Source organism: Pseudophryne corroboree, chromosome 8, assembly GCF_028390025.1.
Source record: "Pseudophryne corroboree isolate aPseCor3 chromosome 8, aPseCor3.hap2, whole genome shotgun sequence".
NCBI classification, from domain to species: Eukaryota; Metazoa; Chordata; class Amphibia; order Anura; family Myobatrachidae; genus Pseudophryne; species Pseudophryne corroboree.
Genome location: NC_086451.1, coordinates 142,729,739 through 142,752,370, shown reverse-complemented (window position 1 = coordinate 142,752,370; position 22,632 = coordinate 142,729,739). Strand labels below are relative to the sequence as shown.

The following is a 22,632-nucleotide window of genomic DNA, read 5'->3' as shown; positions in this document are numbered from 1 at the left end:
TTCAATTTACTAGTTGGAGGCTTTTTAAAAAAAATTATATCCCATCAGGTATGAAATTTGTATATTAGTTATGATGTGAATGAAGTTGCTATTTCAATTATGTTAAGTTTGTGTTTTTGTTTTTTTTAAATATAATTTTAGCTGCTACCTTGACTCCATGAGAGGCGTCTCCTTTGTGCCCACACATACCTGTCCCTGGCTCCTGTGATCCATCCTTCCCTGCAGTGAGATAGCCTCTCCACTTCTTTCCTGGCAGAATGAGGTTGATGTTGAGGGATCCCTTCAGTCTCCTTTCTGGTGAGTATCCCCCAAATCCCCTCCCTGCTTCCTCTGTGGCCACGCTAGCTTTTTGGTTGCAAGTGTGGACTAAGGCCAGTGTGTGTGTGTCTCTTTTTTTTTTTTGCAGCTAGCGTTAACCTTGACTTCATGAGAGGCGTCTCCTTTGTGCCCACACATACCTGTCCCTGGCTCCTGTGATCCATCCTTCCCTGCAGTGAGATAGCCTCTCCACTTCTTTCCTGGCAGAATGAGGTTGATGTTGAGGGATCCCTTCAGTCTCCTTTCTGGTGAGTATCCCCCAAATCCCCTCCCTGCTTCCTCTGTGGCCACGCTAGCTTTTTGGTTGCAAGTGTGGACTAAGCCCAGTGTGTGTGTGTCTCTTTTTTTTTTTGCAGCTAGCGTTAACCTTGACTCCATGAGAGGCGTCTCCTTTGTGCCCACACATACCTGTCCCTGGCTCCTGTGATCCATCCTTCCCTGTAGTGAGATAGCCTCTCCACTTCTTTCCTGGCAGAATGAGGTTGATGTTGAGGGATCCCTTCAGTCTCCTTTCTGGTGAGTATCCCCCAAATCCCCTCCCTGCTTCCTCTGTGGCCACGCTAGCTTTTTGTTTGCAAGTGTGGACTAAGCCCAGTGTGTGTGTGTCTCTTTTTTTTTTTTTTTGCAGCTAGCGTTAACCTTGACTCCATGAGAGGCGTCTCCTTTGTGCCCACACATACCTGTCCCTGGCTCCTGTGATCCATCCTTCCCTGCAGTGAGATAGCCTCTCCACTTCTTTCCTGGCAGAATGTGGTTGATGTTGAGGGATCCCTTCAGTCTCCTTTCTGGTGAGTATCCCCCAAATCCCCTCCCTGCTTCCTCTGTGGCCACGCTAGCTTTTTGTTTGCAAGTGTGGACTAAGCCCAGTGTGTGTGTGTCTCTTTTTTTTTTTTGCAGCTAGCGTTAACCTTGACTCCATGAGAGGCGTCTCCTTTGTGCCCACACATACCTGTCCCTGGCTCCTGTGATCCATCCTTCCCTGCAGTGAGATAGCCTCTCCACTTCTTTCCTGGCAGAATGAGGTTGATGTTGAGGGATCCCTTCAGTATCCTTTCTGGTGAGTATCCCCCAAATCCCCTCCCTGCTTCCTCTGTGGCCACGCTAGCTTTTTGGTTGCAAGTGTGGACTAAGGCCAGTCTTCTTTATGTTTTTCACAGGAACACTGATTTGGACTTTTCTTTGATCCATTAAACACAACCAAATAAACTTTCTGATCAAATATGAACTGAAGGTTGCAAAGTTTAGAATTTCTTAAAGTTTACAATATCAAATAATTTAAGGTTTTTTAAATGTGTTTATTAAAGTGATGAATTTAAATTGTTTTGTAAATGGCAATTAACTGTAAACAATATACTTGAGTTTGCTTTATTTCAATTTTTTTTATAAACTTATATAAAAGTTATTTGTTCAAGACTTTTTCTTATAAATATCAATTTAATTAGTATAGTATACCTATAAAAATATATAGGTATAGTGTATATCCCTCCATTTAACAGTGCACACACATAAGCATCCAGAAGCACAGAAACAAATCATGTAGGCAAGACGCCAAACAATCAAATACAGTTTTGTTTACCCTAATAAACAAATGTAAAATGTATTACATTAAAATAAAAGTGCAAATCTCAACAAGTAGTACTTAGACATTGGTTCAATTTGAGAGGACAAGTAAGAATTAACAATTTGATTCATCTGGATTTTGTTGTTGCGTGTATGGTCCTGGTGTGGTTGCACTATCAGGAGGAGCAGGACTAGGACATGTTGGCATTTGCGGATGGACATCACCAGAGTCCAATCCATGTAATTGTCCCTCTTGTCCAAAACCTGGAAATGTTTGAGATGATTCTTGAATGGCAGGATGGTGTTGTCCCTGACTCAAAGCAGCCAACATCTTCAACATAATAGTATTCATAGTTTGGAGTTGTGTAGCTATTAGAGATGTATTTGCTGCAGTTTGGCTATGGCTGGTCTGCATGATTTGTAGGCTGTTTCCCTGACACGAAGTGTTGTCCACAAGTTTGTTTAAGGCAATAATCATGGTACCTATTTTGGACTCTATGCCCTGTAACACGGCAGAAGTGGAGGTTGTCACGTCTCTTAGATATTCAGAGAAACGTCCCAGTGTTTCGTCCATCTTTAGGAGACGGTGATCTACAGTTACACGGAAGGTTTCTTGTCTGTTCTCCATTTGTCTCGCAATGTCATTCACACGTTCAGTAGTCCCTGTTGAAAGACCTGTTCGTATATCCTCCAACACTTGAAATTGACTTTCTATAAAAAAATATATAGATTAAATAAAAATGTTTATTAAATATTATTCAGTCATACTTGCGTATAGTTCACATTTTAGAAAAATAAAAAAATTGGAATACACTAGTTACACATTACTGTACCTATAGGAGATGAAACTTGTGTCCTATCAGATACATCTAAAGGTTCGACATCTTCCTCATGGGAAAATGCAGCAGTAATTGATGTGGCAGAATCAATCAGCTCCTCTGATGTGTTGGTATGTACGTCAGATAATCTTGTACTCTCTTGTTCTGGTTCCTGAAATGGCTCATTTATTGGGCTTGAAGGAGAAGTGGAAATTAAATCTACAATTGAAGAAAATTTTAAAAATATTAATCATAATACATTACATTAAATATGTGTTTTCAGCAAGTACATAAATACGCTTCAAATGTGTAGGTTCGATTTGCTTTTTACAATGGGGGTAATTATGAGTTGATAGCATCAGCAAGTTTCTTAGCAATTGTGCAAAACCATGTGCACTGCAGGGGGAGGGCGGGTAGATATAACATGTGCAAAGAGAGTTAGATTTGGGTGGGTTATTTTGTTTCTGTGCAGGATAAATACTGGCTGCTTTATTTGTACACTACAATTTAGATTGCAGATTGAACACACCCCACCCAAATCTAACTCTCTCTGCACTGCACATGGTTTGGCCAAACTGCAAATATATTTCCTGCTGCAATGAACTTGGAATTAATCCCCATATACATTGTTCTCAGTTACTCAAGTGTGCAACATAACTTGTGATGTTCCATTACATTTTTCAAAGCCAGAGCAACTGCATGTCAATCAGAGAAATATAAGAGATGATCTCACCCTACTTTTGGCAGAATGGTGTGTAATGTTACGCAATGGTCATACACCCTCACACTTTTTTAAACCATAGTTGTCACGAAGCATATTGGCACATGATTATTTCCGTAAAACATTGTAAAATTGGGGAACTCAACTTGCATTTTCGCATTAAATAGTATTGGTGGTTGCATCAAAATTTCAGGATATGGTCCAAACTTGAAATTTTACCTTCTGCAGTGGGCTGTGGGTCCTGGGTTTTCGCCAATATGGCAGCGGAGCTGCTTTCCAGAATATGTGAGGGTGTCAATTTTTCAGAAATTTTTTTACGAATTAAATTTACTGGTGTCTGATCTGCTTGGATGTTTTTTACAGCTTTTTCATTTCTTCTCACATCCTCACTTGTCAGTTGACTCATGGTCAATCTACCTGCTTAGTAAGAGAGTTTAATTAGATTAATTTGCAAAACAGTTTTAGTTTCCATCATTACTACAAACTTAAATCGTACTCAATTATTTAACTAATAGATTTACCTTGACTTTTACTTGTCTTTTTGGTAGATGTTCCAGCAGCTGATGCCATTTTTTCAGCGAGTTTACTTAAAAGCTGTGATTCTCCTAAATTTGGTAATTAGGGCATTAGAGGTATACCAATTTTTGTTAAAGAAAATGAATGCAATGTACACTACTTTATTGCTGAGAAGAATATTGCTTGATATTATCTGGTAATAGTGTAATTACCTTGACTTTTTGAAGATTTTGAAGCTGTGGCTTGTCTACTCCCGCTACCAGATACCTGAACTTGTCTTGGTCGATGAGTTTCAATGGGATCTGTATTAAAGGGAGTTTTATGCATAAATATTAATCACCTTAATACTAAGGCAAGTCTGAAGTATTGTAATTTTTTTTTTAGATTTAAAAAAAAAAAAACCTATACAAAAAAATTGGCATGGATTAATGACAGATAATCCAAAATATACGTATTATCTTGTGTCACATTAGTTATTACTGTTTTATTTGGTTTAATTGGTGGTGAATACATGGTACTCTTATTTATTGAAAATGAGGTGAAGTTTACTTTTGGCCGGCTTTTGAAGCTTTTTTTTCTTACCATTCAAAATAGTCTGACATATTAATCCATATTAAATATGACATACAGGAGCAGCACTTTTAAACACAACATGTAATGTGGTTTGGAATACTTGAGTTTATTATACATGACTTTTGAAATACCTTCTTCACTGTGTATTCTGCTGACCATTGATGCCATCCTGGTTTGTTTAGGGTGATGGGATTTTGCCCTTTTTTCTACTTCTGCAGTGCGTATTTTTTTGCTTGGTCTTCCTTGTTGACTTTCCATATAAGTTTTTTCATGAATTCCACCTTTAGAACATAATACATTAGTAAAAAAATTTTACATTAGGATACAATTTTTATTTCACATACTTACTTTGTGCCTGACTTGAGACTGAAGGCCGAGAGTGTCTGTGAGCAGTACCACTTGTTGATGGACCTTGATGTCTTTCCATCGATTCTCTTATATCTGTATTTTTTTGATAATAATGACCCAAAAAAATGTTAAATGAAAGACAATAAAAATTGGTGGTTTGGTTAGAATTATTACCTGTGCTTATAGCAGGCCTGGAAATGCTGCTATCTATGCTTGCTGGCAAGCCTTGAATCATAGCCGGATTCATTCTATGCATGATTTTTTCTTCCCAGGGCAGCCAAGTTATGTCCAACGGCGGTCCTCCACCTGTACCTTTTTTATAATTATGCTCTTTAGCCATTTTTTTCTTGGTGCATCTCCTGCAATTACTGTATCTTTTTTTACATACATCTACTTCTCTGACTACACCAGAAACTGCAGTAACATTATCTGCAATTTTCCGCCAAATTTTCATCTTTTCACTCGGATGAGTTTTAGCAGAGCGATGACCTAAAAGCTTTTCATAAAATTTGTCCACACCATCTATTAATGCATCATTCTCTGCATTATTAAATCTGGCAGATCGGATAGCCTTATTTTTTTTTATTTCGAGTGAGCAGGTACCTCAGCCTCAGAGGTGTCAGTATCCTCATTATTTCCCTGTTAAAAAACAAAAGTTACAACATTATAATAAAAATATTGGTTGTGGTGGGTGCATGTGTGTGGAGGGATGGTGGGGTGGGTGCATGTGAGTGGAGGGATGGTGGGTGTGGGTGCATGTGAGTGGAGGGATGTTGGGTGTGAGTGCTTGTGAGTGGAGGGATCGTGGGGTGGGTGAATGTGTGTGAAGGGGTGGGTACATGTGAGTGGAGGGATGGGTGCATGTGAGTGGAGGGATGGGTGCATGTGAGTGGAGGGATGGTGGGTGTGGGTGCTTGTGAGTGGAGGGATGGTGGGGTGGGTGAATGTGTGTGAAGGGGTGGGTGCATGTGAGTGGAGGGATGGTGAGGTGGGTGCATGTGTGTGAAGGGGTGGGTGCATGTGTGTGGAGGTGTGGGTGCATGTGTGTGGAGGGGTGGGTGCATGCGTGTGGAGGGGTGGGGATGGATGGATGGATATGGTGGATTGGTGGAGGAGTTTGTGAACAACTGGTTTTTAAAAAAAAATACCTGTGTCTGTTGATGATGCATAGACCCTGAAGTCTGTCTTGGCTCAGGCTGCCACTCCTCATCACTACCAGGATTTGAAGACACTGGAGAAGGGTTTGGCCTCTGTCTCTTTTCACGTGACATTCTTCTAAACGCTGTTTTTAAAAACAGAAGTAAACATGCAGCAATACATTGAACATGATAGAACATGCAGCACTAAGGACGGGCGGGTGGGGGTTGGGGCCCCCGGGGGCCACATGGCACAGAGGGGATAACGGGGTGGGGCCCATGTGGCCACATGGCAAGCTCAGACAGGTGGGTGGGGTTCGGGGCCCCCGGGGGCCACATGGCACAGAGGGGATAACGGGGTGTGGCCCATGTGGCCACATGGCAAGCTCAGACAGGTGGGTGGGGGTTGGGGCCCCCGGGGGCCACATGGCACAGAGGGGATAACGGGGTGGGGCCCATGTGGCCACATGGCAAGCTCAGACAGGTGGGTGGGGGTCGGGGCCCCCGGGGGCCACATGGCACAGAGGGGATAACAGGGTGGGGCCCATGTGGCCACATGGCAAGCTCAGACAGGTGGGTGGGGTTCGGGGCCCCCGGGGGCCACATGGCACAGAGGGGATAACGGGGTGGGGCCCATGTGGCCACATGGCAAGCTCAGACAGGTGGGTGGGGGTCGGGGCCCCCGGGGGCCACATGGCACAGAGGGGATAACGGGGTGGGGCCCATGTGGCCACATGGCAAGCTCAGACAGGTGGGTGGGGTTCGGGGCCCCCGGGGGCCACATGGCACAGAGGGGATAACGGGGTGGGGCCCATGTGGCCACATGGCAAGCTCAGACAGGTGGGTGGGGGTCGGGGCCCCCGGGGGCCACATGGCACAGAGGGGATAACGGGGTGGGGCCCATGTGGCCACATGGCAAGCTCAGATAGGTGGGTGGGGGTCGGGGCCCCCGGGGGCCACATGGCACAGAGGGGATAACGGGGTGGGGCCCATGTGGCCACATGGCAAGCTCAGACAGGTGGGTGGGGTTCGGGGCCCCCGGGGGCCACATGGCACAGAGGGGATAACGGGGTGGGGCCCATGTGGCCACATGGCAAGCTCAGACAGGTGGGTGGGGGTCGGGGCCCCCGGGGGCCACATGGCACAGAGGGGATAACGGGGTGGGGCCCATGTGGCCACATGGCAAGCTCAGACTGGTGGGTGGGGGTCGGGGCCCCCGGGGGCCACATGGCACAGGGGGGATAACGGGTGGCCCATGTGGCCACATGGCAGGTTCGGATGGGCAGGTGGACGGACAACACAGATTTATGCCACTTACCAAAACCAGTCCAAACATGCAAGAAAAATATGCTTCTTCTTGGCTGCTGTCTTCTTGCTGCTGGCTTCTTGGCTGCTGGCTTCTTGGCACTGCAGTACTTCCACATATAACGATGCATCCCCCCCCCTGCATTTTGTTGTGTTTTTACAAATGAAACAAAATTAATATTTTAACACACACACACACACACACACACACACACACACACACACACACACACACACACACACACACACACACACACACACACACACACACACACACACACACACACACACAATAGCCAGGTTGCCTTCCTTCAGAGATACAGGAATGGGTGGGTTCCCTGGGTGACTGGCATGTCAATCCCTTTCATACAAGGGCCAGGCAGCACTCCTTTGAATTTTCAGTGCAAGTCAAATTTTATTTTTTTGCAAGGTGCTATTCTACAGGTGAAATAAAAACCTGTGCAGCACTCGACAAAAAAAGGAACTTATACATACGGCATTAATGTCAACGTTTCAGTGTGTTAACATTATCCTGAAGATAGTGTTAATACTTTGAAACATTGACATTAATGCCATATGTATAACTGTCTTTTTTGTTGAGTTCTGCACCACCATGTACTACATTGCCATATTGTGCTGGCACCAACCTGAGCTGTTTTGTATTTTATGGAGTGCTGGACCACTGGGACTATATATATGTTTTTTTATATATATATATATATATATATATATATATATATATATATATATATTTATTATTATTTTTTCCTGTGGCAGCAGCTGTTACAGGTAATGACATGAGATATCCCCACCATATACTGTCACCTCAGTCTGCCCTGCACTGGGGTGACAGTATATAGTGGGTGCTGGTGCTCCATCCTTTTTCCCTCCCCTCATACAATCCTTTAAGTCCAAGCTCCTCTCCTCTCATACATATCCCTAGCTATTATATGTAAAACCATCTCATGGTAATGTTATGAGATGATCCCACCATAGACCGTCACCGGTCCACATCCACTATGCCCTTCATAATGCTAGCCGCACCCCATAGCACAGGCCATACCCCATGCAGACCGCCCCCCAGGCCCACACAGCACTGGACATGACCCCAACAAAAATAGTCACACCCCCACAGCATTGGCCACACCCTCTGCAGCGGCACACAATAGGCCCTCCATGAATTTCCGCTCCAGGCCTATGTGTACCTTAATCTGGCACTGATTGAGCCTACACTGCTTTTCTCATCTGCATTTCTTCAATTCTTCTGCTCTGATTCCCTTAGTCTCCTCTCCTACTTCCACTTTCCCTCAACCTATTTACCTACTTAACACTATGTCAAAGCTTTCTTATACTCCCCACATCACTCAGTGTCTACCTAATAATATTTCTTTATCCTTCCACCCTGACATTCCCTCCATTATCCTAGGCAATTTTAACATCCCTATTGACATCCCCACACAATCCCCTGCCTCTAAACTCCTTAACCTCACCTCTTCACTAGGTCTCTCCCAGTGGACCTCCTCACCCTCACATGTGAATGGGGGCTCACTAGATCTGGTCTTCACTCACCGCTGTGATATTTCTGATTTTTCCAACTCCCCATTTCCTCCTTTCTGACCACCACCTGCTCTCCTTTAACCTATCTCTCGGCTTCCCCATCCCTACCTCCTAAGGCTACCATCACTAAGCGTAACATTGAAGCTATTGACACCACATTCCTTTCCTCCCTGTTTGACTCACTTCTCTCTCCTATTCTCTCTCTCTCATGCCCTGAACAAGCCACTTCCACATACCATGCATCCCTTACTTCTGCCCTTGACTCCGTTGCTCCACCAACCACTATTCACCCTCGCAAATTAACACCTCAACCCTGGCACACCAAATGCACCAGATATCTGCAAAAATGCTCACGTACCGCTGAGCAACACTGGAGGAAATCACGCTCTAAGGCAGACTTCCACCATTTCAAACTTATGCTCTCATCCTTCAGTGCTGCCCTTTCTCTTGCTAAACAGTCATACTTCAAGAACCTCATCTCCTCCCAGTCTTCCAACCCCCGGCGCTTCTTTGCCACTCTCAACTCACTCATTTGCCCACCTCCACCTTGTCTCCCTTCCTCACTCTCTGCTCTTGACTTTGCCACTTACTTCACATCCAAAATTGACTACATACGTCAGGACATCACATCACACCAGACCCTCAGTAACCAGCCTCCTCCCATCCCTTACCAACCCTCCCCATCCCTCGCACCTACTCTGACATCTTTCTCCCATGCATCTGGAGAGGAAGTCATGGCCCTCATTCGTTCCTGTCCCCTCACCACCTCCCCACATGACCCTATCCCCTCCCGCCTCCTCCGCTACCTCTCTCCTTCTGCTTGTTCTCATCTTTCCTACCTTCTAAATCTCTCCTTCTCATCAGGCACTGTCCCCTCTGCCTTCAAGCATGCACTCATCTCTCCTATTCTTAAAAACCAACCCTTGATCCAAACACTCTCTCCAACTATCGACCCATCTCTCTTGATTTTATATAACAGTGCTATTTCTTGTGGCGGCTGATGTGTGCGGTCGCACGGGGCACCCGCCATGGCACTTTAGGTGTCTCATGGTGCTCCCCCTCCTCCCCGTCATTACTACTCTGCCCGGGGGTGGAGTTTTGGTCATGACGTCACGAGTGGAGTAGTAATGACGGGGAGGAGGGGGAGCACCATGAAATGCAGCTGTATCACCTGACTGGCGAGCGGGAAGAGGAGGAGGAGAAGAGGGGGAGATACTGGCGGGCGCTTTACACACCTCTGACAATGAGCAGCCATGGCAAGTAGTATTACACAGCCCCGGCAACTAGCATTACACAGCCCTGGCAACTAGCATTACACAGCCCTGGCAACTAGTATTACACAGCCCTGGCAACTAGTATTACACAGCCCTGGCAACTAGCATTACACAGCCCTGGCAACTAGCATTACACAGCCCTAGCAACTAGTATTACACAGCCCTGGCAACTAGCATTACACAGCCCTGGCAACTAGCATTACACAGTCCTGGCATCAAACATGACACCCGTTCCAGAGCATGAAACCCCCTACAACCATCATGGATCCCAGAGCATGCAATCCCTGCCAACCAGCATGGATCCCAGAGCATGAAACCCCGGGCAACCAGCATAACACCCAGCGCATGATATGTAACCCTTGGCAATGAGCAGGTAATTTAAAAGTAATTAGAAGCTTTACTGTAGGGCATCATGGATCAAGGGCATTGCGGTATGTGCCATAATATGGTGCAGGGTGCATTACTGTGTGGGGCATAAAATGGTGGAATTTTTTTTTCCCCTGTGGTTGCCATGATCTGTTAGAATAGAATACAGGTTGAGTATCCCTTATCCAAAATGATTGGGACCAGAGGTATTTTGGATATGGGATTTTTCTGTAGTTTGGAATAATTGCATACCATAATGAGATATCATGGCGATAGGACCCTAGTCTAAGCACAGAATGCATTTATGTTACATATACACCTTATACACACAGCTTGAAGGTCATTTTAGCCAATATTTTTTATAAGTTTGTGCATTAAACAAAGTTTGTCTACATTCACACAATTCATTTATGTTCCATATACACCTTATACACACAGCCTGAAGGTCATTTAATACAATCTTTTTAATAACTCTGTGTATTAAACAAAGTTTGTGTACATTGAGCCATCAAAAAAACAAAGTTTTCACTATCTCACTCTCACTTAAAAAAGTCCGTATTTCGGAATATTCCGTATTTCAGAATATTTGGATATGGGATACTCAACCTGTACTATGATTTCCAGCTTTTTTCAATACATTTAATATAGTTTCTGGCTTTTTCAATACACCTTAAATTGTTTCTGGCTTTTTTAGTACATTTATTATGATTTCTGACTTTTTCTATACACTTAACATGGTTTCAGGCTTTTTCAGTACATATATTATGATTTCTGAATTTTACAGTGTATTTACTTTGATTTCCGGCTAGTTTTCTGCTTTTTTAATATATTAGCTGTGGTTTCCGGCTTTTTCAATACACTTAACATGGTTTCTGGCTTTTTTAGCTACATTTATTATGGTTTGTGCCTTTTTTAGTACATTACTATTATTTCTGGCTTTTTCAATACACTTGACATCAGGCGTGTCAAACTCAAAATCCTAATCAAGGTCTAAGTCTTGTGTGGGCTGCAAGAAAAAGAAAAAGTCTCATGCAATTTTGAAAGGTTTATTAGGAAAACCAACAATAAAGTATAATCAGAGATATCAAGTATCAGGGAGAAAACCAATTAATAGTGTGAGCTGAGAGCTGTGTTATTCCCCCTCATATATCACTGTGCGGTCCTCTTTCCTATATAACATATATCAGTGTGGGCTTGTAAAATGTGTCACTGCAAACCCCCATCTATATCTCCTGTCCAGCCACATGCCACTTGGTATACCCTCGTGCTCCTTGTGTCCCCTGCATCCATAAGTCCTCTGTGCCTTCTGTGACAGTACCTTCCAATTTACCTTCTTCATTGAGAGACATTTTTTATCCAGATTCTAGAAGACTCCTCCTGCAATTAGGGCAGCTGGGTACACATGGCAGTCGAGCACATACACATACAGAGCGTGATGGCTTCAGTGCAAATGGCGCTGCGCAGGTGGAATTCAGCGGGGGCAGAGCTTTGCAAAGGCAGCTGGGCGTGCGCCGAACAGTGAATGCTGACCGATTGGAGCTAGGCTCCGATCACAGCAGACGGGCCAACAGTAACTCATCCGGCGGTGGTGGTCCGCATTCCATTGTTTTCGAAAAAGTAAACTTGGGCCTCAAAAGTATGCATTGTGGGCCGCATGTGGCCCGTGGGCCACGAGTTTTACATGTCTGCTTTACATGGTTTCTGGCTTTTTCAATACTGTACATTTACTACGGTTTCCAGCTTTTTCAATATACTTTACATGGTTTGCATTTTTTCTACTACATTTATTATAGTTTTCTGGTTTTTCAATATACTTAACATGGTTTCCGGCTTTTTCAATACATATATTATGATTTGTGCCTTTTTTAGTACATTTACTATGATTTCTGTCTTTTTCAATACATATATTATGATTTGTGCCTTTTTTAGTACATTTACTATGATTTCTGTCTTTTTCAATACACTTTACATGGTTTCAGTCTTTTTCAATACTGTACATTTACTACGGTTGTATCTACCAAGGGAGGGAAAACAGCCAATGAGCACAGCAGTTTAGATTGAAAAATAGGGGGTCATAGAACAATCCACATCAGAGAGACATATTTACTACATTGTGTATATACCATATAACAGGTGGAGGTGCACCCAGAGAGTAGAAATAGTAAAAGCAAAGAAACTCTCTTACTTGGGCCACTCAGTCTTCACGTTTATTAAATATATTTAAAATGAATAATCACTCACCTCTGAGATGAATTGCACATAGGACACAGAGTGAAAAAGGATAAATTCCAATATTGGTGAAATATCAGAAAAAGGTATATAACTAATGGATTAGAGTAAAATGACTCTAAAACTCCATAGGCAGTCTCTCATAAGGAGATTCACAGTATTATACTGTTATACATTTTCCAGAGCCTGAGATATGTACAGCAGGATGCAGTGTACCCTGATGTAAAAAGAAAAGAAATAGTTTTCTTTAAAGTGAAACCAAATGACACTCAGAGTAAGCACTATAATTGCATAGCTAGTCACCTATAAGTGACAGACAATTAAGCATTCATAAAGGTCATAGTGTATATACATGCATTTGCAAAGAAACAAAAAAGATGTTGGAATTGTGTCAGCACATCTCAAAAAATGCCTTGAGGCAGGTGTTTATTAAACTTCTTTAATCTGCCAACAAGCGATACTTTGTGAATGTGTTGACTAATATAGTGTCAGGTTAACAATTTGTAGAACAACACTGCTGGGGAGAATGATTGAATGAAAATAAATCAGAGTTTGCCCAAGAGCAGAAATAATCTCTCAAATGAGTATTATGTATTGCTATTGTAGCCACTTAATCTGCCATAATGGACAATGATGCTGATTTGTGATGTATGTGTCTCCCTTATTACGAATAATGTGGTCCTGAGTATTTAATTTAATATATACTCTTCATGATAAATTAAAATAATAAAATACCCTGCAGAGGGTACACCTGAGAGAGAATGGAAAAGGATCTCACGGTGTGTGGGTCCTGCAAGGCAGAGCCGGCCATAGGCATAGGCAAACTAGGCAATTGCCTAGGGCATTTGATATGCCTAGGGGCATCAGCAGCTTCTGCTGATTAAAATGATATGCAGCATGCCTATATTCTGTGTGTAGCATTTCATATGCAGATGCAGCGCAGTCTCACAGTATATAGGCATGCTACATACCATTTTAATCAGCAGAAGCTGCTTGTGCATCCTAGCCACATAGCAATGCAAATAAGCTGCATTTTCATAAAAAAAGGTACCCAACTTTAGCATTAAGGCAAGATTTATGAGGACACATCTGTATCCAAGCAGAGGCAGAGGTCACAGTGTTAGTGGCAGTGTGAGTGCTGTGTACATGTGAGTGGGTTTGTTGTGCAGTAGTGTTCAGAATATGTGTAAGGAGCATTATGTGTGTCATGTAAAAATGCATTAATAATGTGCAACATATGTGTAAGGGGCACTATGTGTGTCATTATGTGTATAAGGGCATTAATAATGTGCGGCATATGTGTAACAGGGTACTACTGTATGTGTGTCATTATGTGTATAGGGGCACTAATAATGTGCAGCAAATGTGTAGGGGGCATTATGTGTGTCATTATGTGTATAAGGGCATTAATAAAGGTTGTCATAATGTGTAAGGAGCATTATGTTTATAAGGACTTTAATAATGTGTCTCATATGTGTAAGGGGCATTACTCTGTGGCATTATGTGTATAAGGTGCTCTACTATGGGGTTGCGCTGCGTATAGAAAGGGCACTACTGTGACATCTAATGTGAATAAAGAGCAATAGGGTGTGGTCTAATGTGAATAAGGAGCAATTCAGTGTGATGTAATGTGAATAAGGGGCTCTACTGTGAGGAGTAACGTTTATAAGGTAAAGTGATACTACTGTGGGATGTAATATGAATCATGGACACTATCGCATGATCAAATGTGAATAAAGTTGCACTACTGTGTGGTGTAATTGGAATTGGGGTTACTATTGTGTGGCCATGCCCCTTGCCAGCAAAAACACACCCCTCTTTGGGCTGAGCACCAAATGTGCGAACTGTTCCTATTTAAAATATAGGGGGTACAAACACCAAAGTAAAGACTGCTATGGGTGAGGGGTGATGGTGCTGGGAAAGAGGTGCAAGGTCAGAGGCGGAACCAGCGGTGGTGCTAGGGGGCACCAGCCAAAATCTTGCCTAGGGCATCATATTGGTTAGGGCCGGCTCTGCTGCAAGGCAGCTGCTGTCTTGTCATATGCTGGAAAGGCACTGGTGACAGGATGAGCATGTCTGCAGAATTGACCTTGGACCAGAGGGAGGATGAAAAGGGGGATTTCTGCTGTTGAGAAGATGGGTCAGTTAGGGGTAAATTTACTAAAGCTTCTAAAGCAGAGAATTGGTGATGTTGCCACCAGTTGTTGCAACCAATCAGATGCTGTCTATCATTTCCCTTTTGCATTTTAGAAAATGACAGACATCATCTGATTGGTTGCTTTGTTTAACATCACCAATTCTAAGTTTTAGAAGCTTTAGTAAATGTACCCCTGTTGGATTCATGAGTTCAGCGCAGGGACAATGCTGCCACGTGTACCAATGAGAGTGCCCTGGGAAAAGAGAGGTGAGTCTGTGAGTGGAAAGCTGGGAAAGAATGGAGAAGACAGGAGAATTGTCTGGCACGGTAGCAGAGAACCACTGCTGCCTGCCGTTTGTGACATTGGTCACAATGGACAGCGGTGAGCGAGTCCTCCAGCTATCGTGACCGGGCAGGAGATAGTAGAAGGTGGGCGACTTGTAATTGTGGTAAGAATCAGTAGTGTGCCCTGTTGCTTAGCATTGTAGGGTCACGCTATGACCGATTACCTTGATGATCCCTGCACAGCCTGAGTGAGAGTGTATCTGCTCGTCAAGTAGAGATGGCGGTGAATGGGTGATCAGGCGCCAGATGTTGCCTAGCAGAAGAGTGCGTGGACTCGCTTGTGCGCAAAGTGAGTATCCTGTGGTCCGAGGCATATGATTTGCCTAAGCTTCGTTTTCAGCTTTTTCAATACACTTATGCCCTTATTTATCAATGAGTGATAACTTTCACTGTGAGTGATAAATTGCACCAGCCAATCCACTCCTGTCATTTTTTAAACACAGTCTGTAACATGGCAGTTAGGAGCTGATTGGCTCACATTGATAAATAATGGCATTACTATGATTTCCAGCTTTTTCAATACACTTAACATGCTTTCCAACTTTATCAATACATTTACTATGGTTTCCGGCTTTTTCAATACACTTAACATGCTTTCCAACTTTATCAATACATTTACTATGGTTTCTTGCTTTTTCACTACACTTTACATGATTTCCAGCTTTTTTAATAAATTTACTTTGGTTTCTGGCTTTTTTATTACATTTACTATGATTTCCAGCATTTTCAGTACACTTTACATGGTTCCAGCTTTTTATATTATATATCTCTATGTTTTTTCAATACACCTTACATGGTTTCTGGCTTTTTTTTAGTGCATTTACTGTTTCGACTTTTATTCTCTCCCATATAGAAATGGTAGAGGTGTGTTTAGAGTGTAGTGACAAGATTCTCTGCTAACACCTTCTCACCCATAATAGCATTTGTGCCAGAGACTTGTGGATGGGGTTTAAGTACAGGCTGATTGATTTCCCTATCTAGCAGTGTTCGATGGATGTGTCTTCTAACCCCACCTAGGGTGGTGACTACTTGTGGGTACAGTGGAACTGCCTAGTGAGTGTTGCCAGCAGTAGTGTATTGTGGGATGTGTTGGCTGTTGTATAAACCAGGGAGAGCAGTGGCATATTCCTGGTGATCACATATACTTCCTGGTCCACAGGTGCTGCGTGACTTGTCAAGTCTCGTAATTGTACAGCTGGTTCTCTTTTCCATCCTGGAGATCGATACTCATGGTTGAGGGCTATATTTTGTATTATATATGTATCAAGTAAGGTTGTGCTACTTTGTGCATAGCAGCTTACATAGTAATTTAGTCTACTACTCATTGGGGGTCATTCCGAGTTGTTCGCTCGTTGCCGATTTTCGCAACGGAGCGATTAAGGCGAAATGCGCATGCGCATGGTACGCAGTGCGCATGCGCTAAGTATTTTTGCTCAAAACTTAGTAGATTTACTCACGTCCAAACGAAGATTTTTCATCGTTGAAGTGATCGGAGTGTGATTTACAGGAAGTGGGTGTTTCTGGGCGGAAACTGACCGTTTTCTGGGAGTGTGCGGAAAAACGCAGGCGTGCCAGGATAAAACGCAGGAGTGTCTGGAGAAACGGGGGAGTGGCTGGCCGAACGCAGGGCATGTTTGTGACGTCAAACCAGGAACGAAATGGGCTGAGCTGATCGCAGTGTAGGAGTAAGTCTGGAGCTACTCAGAAACTGCTAAGAATTTTCTATTCGCAATTCTGCTAATCTTTCATTCGCAATTCTGCTAAGCTAAGATACACTCCCAGAGGGCGGCGGCCTAGCGTGTGCAATGCTGCTAAAATCTGCAGTGATGTGCAGTCAGGGTAAGCAAGGTAGGCAAAGTCTCAATTGTCACCACTGGTGCCCAGAGGGGAGGGAGTGGGTACTAATTACGCAGTCAGGGGCTTGCTAGAGGGGCTGGGGTCCACTGCTCCCCTTCATCCGAGAAGCGGGTTTCTCCACCACAGCTGGCACTATCTTCCCAGTGAATTTATTTAAGAAGATAGTGCCCTCCCCCACCCTTCCCCCTGCTCCACCTGCATTTGAATGGCGACCCCATGAATTGTGCACAATTAATATGTTTTTTTGGATTGATAATAATTAGAAAGTGTGAACATCCCCCCCCCCCCTCCCCATTTAGGCTAAACAACCCTATGCCAGTACCGGGGACCGTGGCTCTCTATGGCCCTGTCTGTCATAGTCCAGTATACTTCAGAGTTTTGACTATAAAAATTATAAGAATAATACAAAGATGATACTTATAACTTATAAATATTATCTTTGTACTATTCATATAATCTTTGTATTTTTCTAATCATTTTTATAGTCAAAACTCACCACCAAGTCATATACAGTAAGTATGCATAAATCAGGCTCTGATTGCAGCCAGTGCCTCCCCAACTATTAATCTCACCACATGCACTGCTGGCATCGATAATTTGTGGAACTATACTAGGCCTTTTCTATGGCATTTGGAGGTCTCCAATAAAAGTGTAACAGAGTATTGCTGCGCTATATAAGAAACTGTTAATACATAAAAAAAAATATATATATATGTAGCCACGGTCATCTATGCCGCAATGCATATGCGCGTGTGCACGCATTGCAGCATAGTGCGAATGTGCCGCTCTGAGACTGGCCGCGGTGTGCGTTTGCACCATAGGCTTTGTTATGGGCACATTAGCAGTGCCATTGCTGCTGCAATGCAATGATGGGCGTGGCTACATCTGTGTGTGTGTGTGTGTGTGTGTGTATGTATATATATATATATATATATATATATATATATATATATATATAAATATATATATATATATATATGGGTTCACTACGATATGCCTGCGGTCGGGCTCCCGGCAACCAGGATACCGGCGCCGGGAGCCCGACCGCCGGCTTACCAACAGTGTGGTGAGCGCAAATGAGCCCCTTGCGGGCTCGCTGCGCTCGCCACGCTACGGGCACGGTGGCGCGCTACGCACGCCACACTATTTTATTCTCCCTCCAGGGGGGTCGTGGACCCCCACGAGGGAGAATAAGTGTCGGTATGCCGGCTGTCGGAATCCCAGCACCGGTATACTCTGCGCCGGGATCCCGTCAGTCATCATACTGAAGACCACCCATATATATATATATATATATATATATATATATATATATATATATATATATATATACACACACACACACACACACACACGCACACACTGTATATTTATACTGTATATATAAAATCTGTAACAAAGTTTTTTTCTAACATACTGTATGTGTTTTAAAATATTTCTAAAAAGTGTATGTATTACAGTGTACCTATTCATACTTTGATATTATACATGTATCACAAATCTTTGGAAATTTTTTTGTTATGAGCTACAGAATCATTAATAAAAACAATATTATAAAATATTTTTAACATGTTTCTGTAGGAATGCAAAGGAGTCCATAACTTTGACAGTACTGCATCCTCACCAGGTAAGTGAATGTTTTAATGTAGCTGGTTAGTAATACCACATAATTGTTTAAAAACCTGAACTTAAAGAAACATTTATATATATATTGCCAGTGGTGGAACTAGTGAATGGTGGGCTCAGGGGAAACAATTTGCTTCGGGCCTGCACCATCCTGCCCGTAATCCCAAACTCCAAATTAGTCGGTTTTTCATGTACCAGGGTTCAATTCAGTATTCACTAGATCCCTCCATATGGCGCATTGTAGCCCCCTGTTGAAATGAATAGGTGGCACTCCTATGTTTCAAGACCACTTAGGGCCTTTACGAGAGCCGGATTAAGGGGGGTGCCTAGTGCGTCAGTACCCCGGGCCCCCCTGTCTTAAGGGGCCCCCCAGCCGGAACTCTGCATCTCTCTACAGGTTGCCGTGGCAGGGACTGAGTCAAGCAATCTCCAGCCTTCGCTGCTGCCAGGAGAGATGCTGCTGGCGGCAGAGGCTGGAGATTGCTTGACTCAGTCCCCAACCGTGGTGCCCTAGAGGAGAGGGGAGGAAGCCGCATGCACAGCCGCACTCCTCCCCCGGCAGCGTGGATCCCTCCTGCCCTGGCAGCCTGGTGTCTTCTCTTCTCCCCCTGCTGCAGCGCTGCTCCCATTGCCTGTGACCAGGGGAGGTGAGCAGCGCATGCAGCTGGGAGGGGGAGCTGGTGGTCGGCGGGGGGCCCTGCTGTCTTGGGTGCCCTGGGCCCCCCGAGGGCTTAATCCGGGCCTGCCCTTTACATCAGGGTGTGCAAAAAATGCTCACTTATGCACAATCTACTGATTTAATCAAACCCATGGAGTGCCACTTATTTCTTTCAACGGGGGGCTATTATGCTCTATAGTGGAGGAATCTATTGAAAAGATAGATAGATAGATAGATAGATAGATAGATAGATAGATAGATAGATCCGTAACTAGACATTTTGGTGCCCTATTCAAAAAATAAGCATTGATGTCTCCCCCATTTTTAAAGAAGGGATATTAGGCTTAAGGCACATGCCAACATAATGCTATACACCACCCCCTTTCCCTGTCCACATAATTCCATACACCTGCCTCATCGCCTATCCACATAATGCTACACACCAGCCCCCTGTACATGTAATACTACACAGCTGCCCCCCCCGTATGTGTAACACTACACAGCTGCCTCCCCCTGCATATTACACACCACTCAGCTGCCCCCCCCCCTCCGCATATTATAACCACACAGCTACCCCCTCTGCATATAACACCCAACTCAGCTGTCCCCCCTGGCATATTACACACCACTCTGCTGTCCAGCCTACACTTTACACACCACTCAGCTGACCCCCTTCATATTACATACTACTCAGCTGCACCCCTGCATATTGCACACTGCTCAGCTGCAACTCTGCATATTACACACTAATCAGCTGCCCTCCTGCATATTACACACCACTCTGCTGTCCCGCCTACACTTTACACACCACTCAGCTGACCCCCTTCATATTACATACTACTCAGCTGCCCCCCTGCATATTAACTACTCAGCTTTCCCCCTCCCCGCATTTAATATACTACTCGCTGCCCCCCACATTTAATACACTACTCAGCTGCCCCCCGCATTTAATACACTACTTTGCTGCCCCCTCCGCATTTAATACACTTCTTTCTGCCCCCCCCACACATTTAATACACTATTCATTCCCCCCCACACATTTAATACAATACTCACTGTCCCCCAGCATTTAGTACACTTCTCGCTGCCCCCCCCCATTTAATACACTACTCTCTGCCCCCCCGCATTTAACACACTACTCATTGCCCCCCCAAAATTTAATACATTACTCAGCTGCTCCCCCTCCCTTTAATACAGCCAAGGTCTGAGCGGACATGGCCAGCATCCAGCGCTGTGGTGGAGGGAGGACATCTGTACCTGCTGGGTTACAGCGCATTCTTCAGTCAATGACCCCGGAAGCCAGAGATGGATCCCAGATGGAGCTCTCCCAGCAGGCGGCCATACGACTGTATGGTGGGAGGAGCCTTTGGCTGCCTGACTGCAGAGTAGGGATGGCCATCGACCATCGATGAGTCTAAATGTTTCCCACCATCGATGGTTCATGGTACCAAACATTTTTATTTTCTGCAAAGTGACAGGGCACGAAGCTTAGCCCTGTACCTGACACCCACGGAGCCACGCCCCCGTGGCTCTGATTGGCCTGTAATTAATTTTACAAAAATGCAGGGATGACCATCAATGTGTAAAACCATCGATTCGGTGGGCTCGGAACATTGCACCGCACAATTTCCGCCACTGTATACTGCAGACCAAATGAAAGCAACATATATATCCATATAGATCCAGCACTCTTCAGTAAATGTGTGTAAAGCTGTATAAAGACCCCGATTGCCTGCTTCGATGTGACACCAAATGTTGCCCCAATGTGCACTGCAGACCAAATAAGAGTGGCACTCTGGGGATGAATTAAGTCACACAAACGTGGTAATAGCCTCAGTCAACATTTTAATAATTATCTCATTATTCGGGACAATTTTACATCATAAGAACACACCCATTTATGTACTGCCCCTCACTATGAGGGCGCGCTCTCTCCTCGACTCCCTGCGGCAGGATTGTGCTCCCGATGACATCACCAATGTGCATCCATCATCATGGACACTAGCTGTGTTCCAAGACAGAGTACAATAAAGTTTCTACAAGAAATATATAAACACACATTTCTCCAGTAGGTATCATATTAAACCTTGAAGTAATGTGTTTGTTAAAACATCTTCAGTGTATTAAGGCAGCCAGGTATAATGTTATTTTAAAAAGATGTAAGAGGGCGGCGGTGCGTGTGGTGGTGCCTGCTGCCGTGCAGGTGTAGTTTCGGTACTCACCAGGCGCCGCTCTCTCTCACCTTCAGGTACCGGAACCTTCAACGGACCTGGAAATCTTCAGTCGGACCCGGACACGGCGATTCCCTCTCGGAGCTGACCGACGAACGAGCTGAGGAGAAAATAGTCTACCTTAAGGGGGGTATCAACCCTTCTTCCACCGGAAAAGGGGATACCCCAGGGGTGACGGCGACCTTCACCGGTTGGGTGAAAGGTCATCACAGGCATAAAGCCTCAGCCACCAAGAATTCACACATTCGCACTCTCGCGTGTAGTGTGATGAAGGGGTTCTCACGTCCGTGAGCAAACCCCTATTCCGGCGCTCGTGGACAGACAAAGGGACAAACGTACACAGATGCTACTCACCGTCAGTTCCGCACTCCGATCTTCTTCTTCTCTTACAGGTCCCTGTAAGAAGGCAAACAAACAAGCAAACAACCGTGCAGGGCCTAATTCTAACCTAGTGTCACACCCCTATACTAACTACAACGGCAGAGCCCTCAAACTAGCTCTGTGGGTGTGGTGCAACAAAACTATGCACAAACTTTAACACAACATTTTGCCCTGCACGGTAACACACATATGCAATCACAATCACAGTGCAAGCTCTTACCATGGTGCTGTCCCTTTTTATCGACCTGAATCAGAATGCCAGGGAGTGGGCGCTGTACAGCTCACCCACCTCCCGTACTCCTACTTGGGCCTACTGCCCCCTACCGGCACACAGGCCAGAGGCCTGACTTTACCCTCGGGCCTAGTGCCCGCCTATCTTGGTGCCCGTTGGGTGACCTGGGCCTAATGCCCAGGGCCACCTTATGGAGTGGGGCTCAGGCTTACCGGCCTGCCTACTCTGCGCACGTTGGTGTGGCCTGGCCTAGCGCCCAGTACCACCCTTATTCATCTGGGGGCCGCGCCTATTAACTGGGCCGAAGGCCCACTATACGCCCTCGGGCCTAATGCCTGCCTAAAATGCCAGTTACCGTGGCTTGGGCCTAATGCCCAAGCCACTGAGTCAGGGGGTGACTGAAACTCCTATCTGCGCCACAGGCCTAGTGCCTGAACTGTGCCC

The 22,632-nt window shown here is 44.6% G+C and overlaps 2 protein-coding genes across 4 annotated transcripts in view; one reads left to right on the top strand and one right to left on the bottom strand.

The window, feature by feature from the left end:
- The window catches only part of FRMPD3 (FERM and PDZ domain containing 3), a 1,010,703-nt gene that overhangs the window by 480,785 nt on the left and 507,286 nt on the right, over window positions 1-22,632 (top strand). For all 3 annotated transcript variants that reach the window (XM_063936980.1, XM_063936981.1, XM_063936979.1), the window contains exon 5: window positions 18,642-18,687. In XM_063936980.1, coding sequence (XP_063793050.1) covers window positions 18,642-18,687 — 46 coding nt within the window. The remainder of the gene's footprint in view (window positions 1-18,641; window positions 18,688-22,632) is intronic.
- LOC134948014 (uncharacterized) lies at window positions 1,761-7,414 on the bottom strand. The gene is made up of 10 exons (XM_063935780.1): window positions 7,309-7,414; window positions 6,003-6,136; window positions 5,458-5,493; window positions 4,855-5,350; window positions 4,638-4,787; window positions 4,146-4,235; window positions 3,939-4,022; window positions 3,637-3,834; window positions 2,712-2,915; window positions 1,761-2,589 (listed from the first exon to the last, which is right to left on the bottom strand). Exons 1-10 carry the CDS (start codon window positions 7,412-7,414, stop codon window positions 1,994-1,996), a joined length of 2,094 nt encoding a protein of 697 aa, XP_063791850.1. The 3' UTR covers window positions 1,761-1,993.

Bases quoted from the DNA above. Each gene is read 5' to 3' on its own strand.
- LOC134948014 (XM_063935780.1), bottom strand. From the start codon at position 7,414: ATGTGGAAGTACTGCAGTGCCAAGAAGCCAGCAGCCAAGAAGCCAGCA. The intron at 6,137-7,308 runs GTAAGTGGCATA...TTTTAAAAACAG, and splicing joins GCATGTTTGGACTGGTTTTG to CGTTTAGAAGAATGTCACGT. The intron at 5,494-6,002 runs GTATTTTTTTTT...GTTTTTTAACAG, and splicing joins TGCATCATCAACAGACACAG to GGAAATAATGAGGATACTGA.